The 15,501-nt window shown below is 44.1% G+C and overlaps 1 protein-coding gene across 1 annotated transcript in view; it reads right to left on the bottom strand.

The window, feature by feature from the left end:
- LOC137340423 (heparan sulfate glucosamine 3-O-sulfotransferase 6-like) overlaps nt 1–942 on the bottom strand; it is a 178,856-nt gene extending 177,914 nt beyond the window's left edge. The window contains exon 1 of the mRNA XM_068002847.1: nt 141–942. Within this exon, the coding sequence (XP_067858948.1) occupies nt 141–649 (509 nt within the window). The 5' untranslated portion in view covers nt 650–942. The remainder of the gene's footprint in view (nt 1–140) is intronic.
- Nucleotides 943–15,501: the final 14,559 nt, after the last annotated feature.

The raw sequence follows: 15,501 nt of genomic DNA, 5'->3' as shown, positions 1-15,501 counted from the left end.
GTACAAAATTTAAAAGTTTTGTATCTTTACTGTTCCTTTTCACTCGAATTAATGGGGGGAGCCCACTATGTAAAAAAGCTGGTGCAATCGGCAGTGCTTTGCCCTGTGCCCTGCCGGGATGCTGTGCTGAGGTTCAGTACCTGTACCAGTCTAGTCCCCGCTCGTAGTTTCTATCGAAGAAATGCGGCTCAGCCCCCACGGCTCTGACATCCGGATGAATCCGCAAAAACTCCAGCAGAGCCCGGGTGCCCCCCTTCTTCACCCCAATTATGACGGCTTGGGGAAACTTTTTACTCCCAAAATTGTTAAAGACAGAAATATTCCAGCCCCCTCCTCCGCCGGCCGCCGCCTCATCTTCTGAAGTCGGGTACAAAGTCCGAGCCGGCTCCTCCACCTCCGCTCTTTGGTATCGCCCCGAATGATCGTCCAACTTGGGCTTGTCGGCCGGGGTCGGCGGGTTGCGGCTGCCGCCTCGGGTGTCGCGGCGCTCGGGGGAGCCGGGGATGGGGCTCGGCATCGTCTCGCAGTAGCCCGTCAGACAGTAGACAAAATAGGTGAAGACTATGATCATGGTCAGGAAGAGCGGCGCCTTCGACTGAGCCTTCCAAAAGCCGAGGTGAAAGCAGGCACTCCAGCTACAACATCCCATGAGTCGGCTTCCTGCTCAGAAAAACGGGGGCAAACTTTGGAAACATGCTTTTTTAATAAGAAAAAAATTGCCTTCAAAAACTTGGTTTCAGTCTTGTCCATGCAACAGTGCTTGGACCTTGCAAGCGATTGGGACCCTCCAATCTGTCCAAGTCATCAGCTCTTTTTTTCCCCACCCCTCATTTATATTTCTGAGGGGATGTGGAGAGGTTTTGATCTGACGCCCCCCATATCTGCCTTCTCCAGGCTGCTTATTTTTGCCTCTCAGTTTACAACCTGCCTGATTCCAACATCATGATCATTTTAACTCGCTCTAACTTCACTGTGGATGGATCCTCCCCCTCAGCCTGGCCATTGGGCGATATTTAAATAGCCTCCAAATATATTCAAATCCCTCCAAAAGCACTGTGGCACCTGCTTAACCAGAGAGATACCCTCAGCACAACATATGGACAATGGCAATTGCACAACCAGCAGTCGCATGCTGAATAAATAACACAATATATTTGCATTTATTTATATATTGTAAATAGTAGTTTCTTACTGCTTCTCTTTCAGCACCTCCAAATTTCATGGACTCTAAGCTGCAGTTATACTGCATGACTGCTGTGAAACTGATAGCGGTTTGAACCTGCAGTGGTCGGATGGGAGTTATTCAACTCTGTTGCAGTATTTTTTTTACTGATACCAAAGCCAGTTAGGTGTCCTAGAAATTACCAAGGCATCCTTGCCTGGTCATTCATGTGCACATAATGTAAAGTAGGTTGGAAATCTGTTTGAAACCACAGAGAAAGTAGGTGTATTCCATTTTGGAATGAAACAACTGCACTCCCACGAGGAGAAACAGCCTGTAAATTGGTTCTGGGACGCCTGATATCATCCAATGTCCTGCTGTACCCTGGGACTGGAGTTATACTGCTTCCTGCACACTGTGAAACAGATGTGAACAACTGACTCTTGCCTTAACGGACTACAAAATCTTAAGAATATAAGAAAAGCCAAGTATGAGAAAAGCCTATTTGGCTCATTTGTCTCACTCTCCCGCTATGGCGTGCGTAGAACTCCAATGATTTTGCCTCTACTAAGTAAACTATTCCAAACATTTATCACTCTGAGTAAAATTCTTTCTATTTTGTTTTAAATTGACTTTTCACTACTTTCCTGGCTTTTAAGTCATATTCCAGATTTACCTCATTGATCAATACCATTTAATATTTTATATGCAGCAATGAGAATTCCCCTTAAACACTTTCAACTGTAAGCCTGAGCTTCATTAATCTTTTCCTCATAAACTCAACCCCCTTACACTTCGGATTGGCCTTGATGATCTTCTCTGCACCCTTTCCAATGTTTAAAAATCTTTTTAACGGTGTGCCAGATCTAAGCACAGATTCCAAGTGAGGCCTGAGCACTGTAAATGAACATACGAACAATTGTAAACAATTTTACAACACCAAGTTATTGTCCAACAATTTTATTTGAAATTCACAAGCTTTCGGAGGCTTCCTCCTTCCTCAGGTGAATGTTGTGGAAATGAAATCCTCGAACCCTTCGCATTTATAAATCACAGAACAATACCTGGTGATTACAGATAGTCTTTCCAACTGCCCGTTGCCAAGGCAATCACAGTGTGCAATACGAACAATGACAGACAGGAAAAGACCCTTTGGTCCATCTAGTCTTACAATACTCCACCTCACCCAAAACCACATGCTCTCCTGGGAGAGGCGAAAAAAAGCTAAAAAGCCAATTTGGGGGGAAAAGTTCTGGAAAATTCATCTCCGACCCCCACTATGCGATCGAATCTAGTCCAGGAGATCACTATGGCCCTGATAATTCTATGCAGCTAGGAACATAGGAACATAGGAGCAGGAGTAGGCCATTATCCCCCTCATGCCTGCTCCACCATTTGATAAGATCATGGCTGATCTGTGATCTAACTCCATATACCTGCCTTTGGCCCATATCCCTTAATACCTTTGGTTGCCAAAAAGCTATCTATCTCAGATTTAAATTTAGCAATTGAGCTAGTATAAATTGCCGTTTGCGGAAGAGAGTTCCAAACTTCTACAACCCTTTGTGTGTAGAAATGTTTTCTAATCTCGCTCCTGAAAGGTCTGGCTCTAATTTTTAGACTGTGCCCCCTATTCCCAAAATCCCCAACCAGCGGAAATAGTTTCTCTCTATCCACCCTATCTGTTCCCCTTAATATCTTATAAACTTCGATCAGATCACCCTTAACCTTCTAAACTCTAGAGAATACAACCCCAATTTGTGTAATCTCTCCTCGTAACTTAACCCTTGAAGTCCGGATATCATTCTAGTAAACCTACGCTGCACTCCCTCCAAGGCCAATATGTCCTTCCGAAGGTGCGGTGCCCAGAACTGCTCACAGTACTCCAGGTGCGGTCTAACCAGGGTTTTGTATAGCTGCAGCATAACTCCTGCCCCCTTGTACTCCTATCTTTTGTAAGAGGTGATCTCCGCCCCAGCCAGAAACAGATCCAGGTCTTGCTTGAAGGAATTCAATGAATGTCCACCACATGAGCCAGCAGCCTGTTCCAGAGGTCCACTGTTGTCTGGGGCAAACAAAAACACCTCCTGACATCTAACCTAGGTCTAGTCTTGTACAACTTAAAGCTGTGACTCCTGGTCCTCCCTAACCTATTTAATTGGAACAAACTGTCAACTCAGACACAATCTTTTCCCTTCATCATCTTATAAAGCTCGATCAGATTATCCCTATGTCTATGCTTCTCTAAAGTGTAGGTCCCAGCCTACCTTGATAACTAAGATGCTTTAAACTGGGAATTAGTCTAGTGGCCCTCTTCTGCACCTTTTCCAAAGCCTCAATATCAATTTTTTTATTTCAAAATATACTTTATTTCATAAAATTTCAGGATACACATAGTTCAATGTAAATATCACAATTACAATTCAAAACAATACAATACAGATCGCACACACTACGATCCCATTATTACAACTCAAAACACAGTACATATCTTATAATACATGGTGAACAATACAAGATGGGATGGCCTTACAAGTTCACCTTTCCTCATAGAAACTTTGCATAGGCCGCACCTCATTTCAGTGCGTCCCGCAGCACGTACTCCTGGACCTTGGAGTGTGCCAGTCGGCAACACTCAGTCATGGACAGCTCCTTCAGCTGGAAGACCAGCAGGTTTCCGGCGATTCAAAGGGCCTCATTCTCCGAGTTGATGGTCCTCCAGCAGCAGTTGATATCTATCTCAGTGGGCATTCTGGGGAAAAGCAAGCAGAGCACAGCAAACTGGGACAGATACTAAAGCATCTCTCTCCATACCTTCTGCGTGAAGGGGCAGTCCACCAGGAGATGGACGACAATTTCATCCCCGCTGCAGCCTCGAGGGCATCTCACGGTGCCACGTGTGCAGGAAAGACCACAGTGGGAGGGCCCTTCTCACCACCATCCAATCTACATACTGGTGCCTGTCGGTCAGTTCCGGTGATGAGACGTTCTGCAAATGGCTCCAACTGTCTGTTCGGGGAACTGCCCAATCGGATCCACCCTCTCCTTTCTCTGCAAGACCCCCAGAACCTTCCGTGCCGACCGTTGACTGACTGCTTTGTGGTCGAAAGGGTTCCTCTTCAGGAACTTCTCCACCTGGGACAGGTGATGGGTACGATCCAGCTGGACAGGACGTCCTGCGTCTGCTCGGCCAGTGTGGCCAGACCCAACCTTCTCAATATCAAATGCCCCAGCATAACACCCTGACTTGCACACTGCTGTTCTGGTTATATATCTCAACATAGAACTTTACAGCACAGAAGGAAGCCATTTGACTCATGGGGGGTAAATTTAACCCCCCAGGATGGGCAGGGGAGGGGGAGTTAAAATTTCAAATTTGAAATTTTAACTCCCCCTCCCCTGCCCATCCAGGAGTGCTTCCCCCCGGCCCACCAAGCAAACCTGCTTTCATCCCCGTGATCGGGCTCCCCCTCCACGATCAGACCCCCCCCCAATCGCGGTCGAACCTCCCCCGCGCGATCAGAACCCCCCTCACTGCAGGTGGAACCCCCCGCGGTCAGACTCCCCCCCACACGCAATCGGACACCCCCCATGATCAGACCTCCCCCCACCCCCCCGCAATTGGACACACCCCTGCGATCGGACCCCCCACTCGTGATGGGACCCCTTCCCACCCATGACCAAACCCCCCGCAATCAGACCAACCCCGTGACTGGACTCCACCCGCAATCGCACCCCCCACCTTACGAACTCTCTGACTCCCGACTGATCTCTCTGGGCCCCCCACTCTGATGTCCACCCGACCGATCTCTCTGCCCTCCCCTCCCTGATATCCACCCCAAGCGATCTCTCCGGGCCCCCACCCCCCATGTCCACCCCGACTCACAATCTCTCCTTCCCTACTCTCTGCTCCCCGGCGGTGGCCTGGTGCTACAGGCCTACTCACCCGACAGTCAGGCAGCCTCTCAATGTGGCTGGCTACAGCTGGGAAACCGAGTCCAGAAATATTAATCAGGTCCTCCCGTTAAGTTTGGCAGGACCTCTGGGAAACCTGTACTGGCCACTAAACCTCCCCCCACCCCGCCATCATCCTCAACCCTCACCCCCCAACACCTCACCATAAATGGTCCAACAACCCTCTGTATAAAGAAATCTCATGATACTTTTTGAAGAGCAGGGGAGTTCTCCCGGTCCTGGCCAACATTTATGCCTCAACATCACTGGGACAGATTATCTGGTCATTTATCTCATTACTCTTTTTGGGACCTTGCTGTGCACAAATTGGCTGCTGCGTGTTCCTACATTACAACAGTGACTACACTTCAAAAGTACTTCATTGCTGTAAAGTGCTTCAGGACTATATAATTGTAAGTTCTTTCTTTCCTAAGTCTTTTACAGTTCCCCCCTCACTGTTTGCCAAATCTCCCACTTTTGTTTTGTCAACTAATCGTGTTTAAATACCGAGAACAAAAGTGTACGTAGCACTAATCTCTAGGCTACATAGGAACAGGAGAAGGCCATTCAGCCCCTTGAGCCACTTCCAACCCTACTCCAGTCCAAGCAACACGTATTTGCCCAAAGCCTTTGTTTCCTATTCATGAACTAACTTTTTTATGAATGCTGCTACATTTGTGGGACTCTGGAGGTGAGTGTACAGGGATGGGGAAGAGAAGCCATTACTGGAGATACTCCAGCTACAGAATTGGTGCAGCTGTGCAAGAAGAATTTAGAAAGTACACACCAAGGTTGAAAAGAAGTAAAAATGGGCAGGTAAATTAGAGACTAGTCAGGGCATGGTGATAAACTTCAGTTTTAAATACCTGAAGATTCCAGGATGAAGCAGAGACTGAGAATAGTGAGAAGTTCTGAAATGTTAGACCATATAGACATGAAAAAACCCAGGCTTGATCCGTAGTCTAGGACATAGACTGGTGAAATGGGCAGACAATGGCAGATGAAATTTAATGCAGAGAAGTGTGAAGTGCTACATATTGGTAGGGAGAATGAGGAGAGGCAATATAAACTAAATGGTACAATTTTAAAGGGGTTGCAGGAACAGAGAGACCCGGGGGTGTATGTACACAAATCTTTGAGGGTGGCAGGACGTTTTGAGAAGACTGTTAAAAAGCATATGTGATCCTGGGCTTTATTAATAGAGGCACAGAGTAGAAAAGCAAGGAAGTTATGCTAAACCTTTATAAAACACTGGTTCAACCTCAGCTGGAGTATTGTGTTCAATTCTGGGCACCACACTTTAGGAAGGATGTCAAGGCCTTAGAGAGGGTGCAGAAGAGATTTACTAGAATGGTACCAGGGATGAGGGACATCAGTTATGTGGAGAGATTGGAGAAGCTGGGATTGTTCTCCTTAGAGCAGAGAAGGTTAAGGGGAGATTTGATAGAGGTTTTCAAAATCATGAACGTTTTTTGACAGAGTAAATAAGGAGAAACTGTTTCCAGTGGCAGAAGGATCGGTAACCAGAGGACACAGATTTAAGGTGATCGACAAAAGAGCCAGAGGTGACATGAGGAAACATTTTTTGCGCAGTGAGTTGTAATGATCTGAAATGCACTGCCTGAAAGGGCGGTGGAAGCAAATTCAATAGTAACTATCAAAAGGGAATTGGATAAATACTTGGAGGGAAAAAAATTACAGGGCTATGGGGAAAGAGCAGGGGAATGGGACTAATTGAATAGCTCTTTCAAAGAGCCAACACAGGCATGATGGGCCGAATGGCCTTCTCCTGTGCTGTACCTACTATTTCCTCTTATGCTGTATGCTTGAATTTTTCTGACAAGTCCCTTGTATGATACCTTAACAAACACCTTCTGAAAATCCATATAGGTTACATCTACTGTATACCCCCTTATTTATACAAATCAGTCACTTCTTTAAAAAAAACTCTTAAATTTGTCAAACATGACTTACCTTTAATAAATCCATGTTGGCTGTTCTTGATTAACCCATTTTTAAATGCTTACTAATTTGATCTCGAATTATGGATTTTAAGAGTTTGCCCGCAACTGACATTAGACTAATTGGTCTATTGTTACCCAGTTAATCCTTCCCTTCTTGAGTGAGGGTGTTACAATGGATATGCTCTAGTCCCAGTGCACAAATTGCATATTTAAAGAGGGTTGAAAATTTTGTAGGCCAGAGCTTCTGTTATCTCAACACCATAGGTGCATGCTATTAGTGCCCAATGTCCTATCCACCTTGAGTTCTATTCATTTTGTTTAATTGTTTTACCTCACGGTCTGAACAAATAAAAGCTGACTTATACTATCATTTTTTTTTGGGGGGTGGGGAGAGGAAGCAATAGAACTCCACCCCCAGTCTCTCAGTGTTAAAGGGTCCCCCTTCATCATCAAAACAATGTGAAAAATTTGCCAACCAAGATAAAAGATGTAAATTGTATCAACATATCATCTCATCACAAGATGTCATCAGCATGAAAATGACACATGGATTTTCCAACCTTTTCCTTCTCAAATAATACGGTTTGACAAACATTTTTTGAGGGAGACATGCCCTTTAACTTCCCTCTTGTTTCTAATCATTTTGTCACAGAACTCTTTCCTCTTTTAATCAAAGTGAACTGAATTTGAAGCAATTATACACATTATCAGTGCAGAAAGAAATGGAGCTTAAAACAGAAATTTAGATAAAGCCTTTCTTTTCACACATGGTTGAATACTAATTTTCAGGCTGTTGTCACAATCTCACAGAAAATATACCATATATTGCTTCTATGTATTATTATTGTATGCACGAACGTGCACATTTGTGATAGAACTTTATATTTTCTTTTTAGAATTCAAAGTCTATAGAATTCAATGAGATCCGGGAAAGCAACAATTTTTGTGATACTTCCCCCCCTCCTCAAGATTTTTCATTGGGAAGAGAGGATGTTGTTGGGATTCAGTCCACCAGCTCAACACTCTCATCAAAATTCACTCTGCATATTGTCAGCTCAGTACTTCCAATTAAGGATGAGTGTGAGGGATCTTGCAATGATCTTGCTGTGTGACACACAATAAACTCTGGACTGGTGGCTTTTGTGTGATGGAAGTATAGGACACAGAACTAGAAGTAAAGGGTGTAGTACTGAGTTTGGTGTGCTACTACATTTTTGTGTACAGGGACTGGATATGCTCAACATACTCCTGATGAGTGCTGTGTGATGTTCCTTACTTAAGAGAGTTCAAGTACAGTTGAATATATGTTACTTAATGGTAAAACATATTTGGGCCCTTAATTCGCAACCCCTCAGATAATGAAGCAGTCCGAGCCTGCATGCAGCAAGACCTGGACAACATCCAGGCTTGGGCTCATAAGTGGCAAGTAACATTTGCGCCAGACAAGTGCCAGGCAATGACCATCTCCAACAAGAGAGAGTCTAACCACCTCCCCTTGACATTCAACGGCATTACCATCACCAAATCCCCCACCATCAACATCCTGGGGGTCACCATTTCCCAGAAACTTAACTGGACCAGCCATATAAAAACTGTGGCTACAAGAGCAGGTCAGAGGCTGGGTATTCTGCGGCGAGTGACTCACCTCCTGACTCCCCAAAGCCTTTCCACCATCTACAAGGCACAAGTCAGGAGTGTGATGGAATACTCTCCACTTGCCTGGATGAGTGCAGCTCCAACAACACTCAAGAAGCTCAACACCATCCAGGACAAAGCAGCCCGCTTGATTGGCACCCCATCCACCACCTTAAACATTCATTCCCTTCACCACTGGCGCACAGTGGCTGCAGTGTGTACCATCCACAGGATGCACTGCAGCAACTCGCCAAGGCTTCTTCGACAGCACCTCCCAAACTCGTGACCTCTACCACCTAGAAGGACAAGAGCAGCAGGTACATGGGAACAACACCACTTGCACGTTCCCCTCCAAGTCACACACCATCCCGACTTGGAAATATATCGCCGTTCCTTCATCGTCGCTGGGTCAAAATCCTGGAACTCCCTTCCTAACAGCACTGTGGGAGAACCACCACCTTCTCAAGGGCAATTAGGGATGGGCAATAAATGCTGGCCTTGCCAGCGACGCCCACATCCCATGAACGAATATAAAAAAAATTGTAGTCCTATTCACACACAGAACAATAGGTGTGATTGGTTTGTCTTGGTGATGATGCCTTGCTTTTTAAGTAGGTCTAGACCACTCTGCTCACCAGCTCACTTGAATGAACCATTCCAAACAAAGCAACAATTCACCTAGTGATCATCACCAAATGTGTTTCTCCCTTCATGATCTATAATATTTCTTTATTTCTTTCTCTGGTCCCCTGTTGCCATGAAACGTTTGCCATCTGTTGCAGGTGTTCCCTTTCAGTCTTGATTTGCTATCCGTACCACAGCCATCTTTACTTTTTCTAACCGATTTCTCTCCTTCCCTTCCTCTCCTGACATTATGCATTCTGTGCTAAGGTAAATTTCCATAGGTTTCTGTCCTAAGTAGCCTTTACTCAGATGTGAGCCCTGATAGTGAGTGGCTGCAGGCTTTTTGACTGTGTGGGAGAGCATCTGAGCCGAGCCAGATAATGTTCTCACTCAACATCAATACATGCACAGATTCAGCAGGGGTATTTGGATCATGAACAGAAATGGGACCTGATCAATTTTCTTTGTCCTGGGGCCAATTGTAGCATTCCTAACATGAACTCATGGGAGATCAGCTACTAGCACAGACCAAGGATTGAACCTGGGATCTTTCTGGTCTGTATGGATCAACTACTCATTGGATAAGCTCTCAGACCATCAGGGATGCTCCAAAGCTCTATTTTATTCTTTTATTGGGATTCAATCCCCATTTTAAATTCAAATGAGCAGCTTTTCAAGATGAATGTTTAACAAGTGTGATTTCCTAAGCAGCGAGTAATTTTTGCAAAGTATTTCAGGCCATTTAATGTGGGATCAATTATTCACATTTATCTCAGTGGACAATGTGAATCAATGAGAAGTAAATTACGGTTCATAGTTGAAGTCTAACTTGCTGCAAACTTGAGTTGGCACTATTTCCATTTCTGTATCCATCGATTAGGATTGCTTAGAAATGAGCAGCAGTTACTTTGGAATTCTAAAGGAGGCTTTAAACTGAAAGCCTGTCCAAGTCATTGCAGTGGGGACAGACCCTGGGACACTCTCAGACCACAGCAGTGAGCGAGAATTCCTTTGGGAGTCCTTACTGTGGGATTCCCAATTTCACTTGAGCTGTTGTGGAAGCACAGAGGGGATGCAAGGCACTTCCTCAGAAGAAACAATTGTAAACAATTTTACAACACCAAGTTATAGCCCAGCAATTTTATTTTAAATTCACAAGCTTTCGGAGGCTTCCTCCTTCGTCAGGTGAACGATGTGAAACAAGGGCATGAACCACAAAATGAGTCAAGTACACCGCTCTGACACATCTCTTCGTAATAAAGAAAGAAGCTGCATTTTATGTAGTGTCTTATTATGTCCTCAGGATGGTCCAAGATTGGACAGAGTGAGGGACGGATAACAGTTATTAAAAGTTACTGAGCAGAGGGACGTGGAATGGTACTGCATTCCACTCAAATTTAATCATTGAAATCAGTAGCTTCAGGCTACATGCACTTTGTGAGTTAATCATGAGGATCTGAAGTGAATGAGCTCTCCCAGTACTTGCACTGTCTTCTTTTCTGCCTTGATAAGTTCCTGCACCATTGTTATTGAATAACCATCTCAATACATATGTCCTGTTTATTTTTGTACTAGATAATGGCAGGAAGTTCACATGAGAATGTTTACACCTACCTGACACGAGTCTCCTACATTTTAGCCATTGTGGACACAGATTTTAATTCTTATTATGAAAAATCTGGACATTTCAAGATTAAACTCCATATAAAACTATTTTTACCTGCAAATTTAAACTTCTGGTCTGGGTTGAGTTGGCTAATCTTAGCCAAGTGGTGATACTAGAAATGGTCTTAGAATCCCTCGGCTCGGTTGAAAGAAAAAGAGATGCTAGCCAAGCTTCTCATGTCTGGGTTTTCACTCCTGATCTCGATTTAATGACCCTGCTGGAAAGTGTGCGTGTGAACAATAGGTGGGGACAGGACTAGGCTCAGCTGTGATGCTCTCATGGTTGCATATTCTGCCTATACTCATTGTCTAGGCTCGCACGCCAAGAATTGCAACTTGGGTGAGGTACCACAGGCGTGCCGTATTCAAGGGCGAGTCACTGCTATCAGGAAAGGAGAGGAAAAGGGAAGAAAGTTGGAGCAAAAAAAACCCACTTCAGTTTTATTGAACAGAGGAATTATAAAATGGATAAATAGTTAAATTCGGTCTCACCTGTGAACGTTATAACTGTCTTATAATATCCTAAAACACTATTTTTTTCCTGTCCTCAGACTCACCTGATCTTGCTTTAGATCTTACCACTTGTAAGCAAGGTATTATTCCTTCCGCACACAGTAAGTTCCTGATGTCAGGTGAGCCAGCAGGTGAAACAATGAGTGGAGGAATGGCACTTTCTTGAAGAGAGGGAGAGAAAGCTGGAGGCTGAATGGTCAGGAAATAGCCAGGAATAAGTTGTAAGAGACCTAGGGGGAAAAAAAAATTCGACAGGACCTATTATTGGGCACGGGTAGCGTGATCCGCTATTACCCCGCGCCCACTGCAAGCTGTGTTGGGAATCAGTGTTGACACAAGGATTCAATGCAATTTGCACTTTCCACCAGCAGGGGGAAACCCCATTCCCTTAAAGGGAGGATGTCTCTTCAAATCTCTTAAAGGTAGCCGGTACCTGTTATTTGCTAAAAAATAACAGTCTGGTGTCTGTACGGAGTCGGAACAGAGATCAGACATCGCACACGTAAAACACAGATGCAGGTCCTGTCCCTGTATTCACACACTGATGAATAATGTTAAAACATTGAATAAAGGTACTAAGTCTCACATCCTCCAATCTACATGCCAGACCTCACCAATCTGCCGATCCGAGTTGGTACCAGGCCTGCGAGAGTGCGTGCACCAAAGTTTTCTGCTGATGCACTAGAGGCTTTGGTGCAAGAGGTGGACAGAAGGAGGGACATCCTATATCTGCAGGGGAGGGGAGGGGGGGGGGGGGGGGCGCAAGAGGCCCTCCAGACATATGGCCAAAAGGCAGTGGGAGGCAGCGGGGGACGCAGTCAATGCCGGGCACACAGCAATACGAACATGGATGCAGTGCAGGAAGAAGTTCAATGCTTTGACACAAGTGGTCAAGGTGAGTGAGGTCAACTGTCAAGTGGCATCTCCTACCAACTGCATGGCATCTCCTACCAACTGCACCTCTAACCACATCCACTGCTCCACACTACACCCCCCATCACCCACATACCAACAAACTCTTTCAATCATTACTCAGCTCTTCCAATCAGATGCTTCCTATCACGCTTACACATTACCACTGTTGCAAACTGCCCACCCACAACTCACAGGTCACACACCCTGGCAGCTATTTAACCATGATAGGCACATCACTCAGAGAACACATGTCCTGCTTTCTTGCAGGAGAAGGTGGCGCATATCAGGAGGCAGCAACCAGCAGTGACATTTAACCGCTCGAGCCTGTTCCACCATTCAATGAGATCACGGTGGACCTGTGACCTAACTCCATATACCCACCATAGCCCCATATCCCTTAATACCCTTGGTTCACAGAAATCGATCAATCTCAGATTTAGAATTCACATTTGAGCTAGCATCAACTGCCGTTTGCAGAAGAGCTTCCCAAACTTCTACCACCCTTTGCGTGTAGAAGCATTTCCTAACTTCACTCCTGCACACCCTGACTCTAAATGTTAGGCCATGTCCACACATCCTAGTATTCAAGTTTAGGAGACCTCCAAAAACAGTTACAAATGTCTCGGCAGCCAGAAGCAATAATCCAGCCATTAACCTGTAAATCCTGCATGGTCCCTTTCAATATCGCTGGTGGGAGTCCTCCAGGCACTCTAAGGCATGTTCAGATGGTCAGGGTTAAGACTGTGTGTTGAGTTGAGCGTTAAGACCCAAAATGGTGTCTATCACTTTAAATCAGCTTTGTGCACTGATTGTATCCATTTTCTCCTTACTTTACATGCACATGCATTACCAAGATGGCATCCGGTGCACGTCACACTGGAAACGTACGTGTGCAGCCAAGACGCCACCTTGGATGTTCGAGAGGCTGCGTAGTGCCGAAACAACGGGCGCTACACGGCCCCTACGGTCTTTGTAGCCGTGACATTAAACGTATCCAACCAATGCTGAGTAGCAATCAATGAAGCTAATGAGATGTTGAGCTATGTAGCCAAAACAGTCCGAGAAGGTAGTGATCAAACTTTATAGTTCTCCAGTCAGACCGCACCTTGAAAACAGCATCCAGTTCTGGTCGCCAAGAAGCAAGAGAGACATTCAAGCAGTGGAGGTGGTGCAAAGAAGAGTCAGGAGACTGATCCCCAATGATAGGGGTCTGAGTTAAGATGAAAGACTGGAGAAATTTGGGTTTTTCAGCCTGGAACGGAAGTGACTGAGAATGATCTTATAGAGGTTTATAAGATTGCTACAGGTATAGAAAAAGTTAACCCAGAATATTACTTTAAATTAAACTGCAGGAGTAGAACAAGGGAACAGAGGCTCAAACTAGAGAAGGTTACTTTTACCACAGATATCAGGAAATTCTTCTTCACACAAAGAGTGATCAAGATATGGAATAAACTTCCAGCACAGGCACGATGGGCTGAATAGCCTCCTTCTGTGCTCTATGATTCTATGATAGAGTGGTGGAGGCAAAAATCCTATGAATCGTTTAAGAAACAATCGGATGCTACAGTGGGGTGACATCAGAATCACTCTGGATGGATCATTAAGATGGGCCGAATGGCCTTTCTCATTCGTAATAATCTTGTGAGTGAGTTAACCTAAACTAATGTCATGCACTTCCTACTGGTTAACTGGAGAGCACCGGTGGCCTGTCCACTCACTCAGATGGAGAATGGCATTGAGTGGGAAAAGTCATAAAATAGGAAGTATTAACTTTAAAATTGAGGGCAATTAATGACCTGTGCTTGAAGTGGTGAGGCTAGGGTCTGTGATCTTCTGAACATAATTTACCGATCTCAGCCATGCAGCTGTGGGGAGATGCCAATTTTAGGTCAGCCATAAATCTAAAGAGAGGGAGGGAAAATAGATCAGTTGCTTTAATAGACTTTGTAGTGGCCAGCTTCAGTACAGCAGCACCAGAGGCCCAAGAGCCAGTCAGTTACCTGCTTTCTTGGCAAAAGACCATGCTTGTTATGGGAAGACTGATACACGGTAGAGATAAAAATAGAAATATACTTTAAAAATAGAGTCTTACTGCAAGAAAGAAGAATTAAAATGGGGAGTAATAAATAAATAAATTGGGATCCTACTGCCAATCAAGGGTGAACTGCAAAGTTGTTTCAGAGTCCAAAATGATCCAAATTAGGTCAAATGAGATGTTTCTGAAAAAGATGAGTATGGAAAGCATCTAATTACAAGGCAAGGTTTACTGGCTCTTCAAAATGTTTCCATGTGACCAATAATGGCACACTCAGCTGTTTAAACAACTCAAAATGCTTCAAGATTTAAGAGAGTTTACTGAGATATATATTGTCTCCCTCCTTGAGCTAAAATAGTTTCTTTTATTGGGCGTTTACTGTGATACTACTCAAGGCTTATATTAGATAAGGGAAAGACTGATATTTCGCGTGGTTAAAGAGATAATATCATAAACCTTGCAAGTGAAGCTTGAACAGTTCCTGAACCCCTAGGTTTAGAGTTTATAATATACACCGAATATTGAAGCCATTAGTGTTTATAATATACACCGAATATTGAAGCCATTAGTGTTTATAATATACACCGAATATTGAAGCCAATAGTGTTTATAATATACACTGAATATTGAAGCCATTAGTGTTTATAATATACACTGAATATTGAAGCCATTAGTGTTTATAATATACACTGAATATTGAAGCCATTGGTGTTTATAATATACACTGAATATTGAAGCCATTAGTGTTTATAATATACACTGAATATTGAAGCCATTAGTGTTTATAATATACACTGAATATTGAAGCCATTGGTGTTTATAATATACACCGAATATTGAAGCCATTAGTGTTTATGATATACACTGAATATTGAAGCCATTGGTGTTTATAATATACACTGAATATTGATATCTAGAAGTACACTACAAAACAAAACCATGCAGTTCCTTTTGTGTGAGGCTCTTACCCAATTCATTTTCATCACAATACAGGTGTGTAACAAATTTTTTTAAAATGGTAACACACTACA

Source organism: Heptranchias perlo, chromosome 22, assembly GCF_035084215.1.
Source record: "Heptranchias perlo isolate sHepPer1 chromosome 22, sHepPer1.hap1, whole genome shotgun sequence".
NCBI lineage: Eukaryota > Metazoa > Chordata > Chondrichthyes > Hexanchiformes > Hexanchidae > Heptranchias > Heptranchias perlo.
Note: the sequence above shows the minus strand (reverse complement) of the source record. Positions and strands in the feature narration are given on the sequence as shown.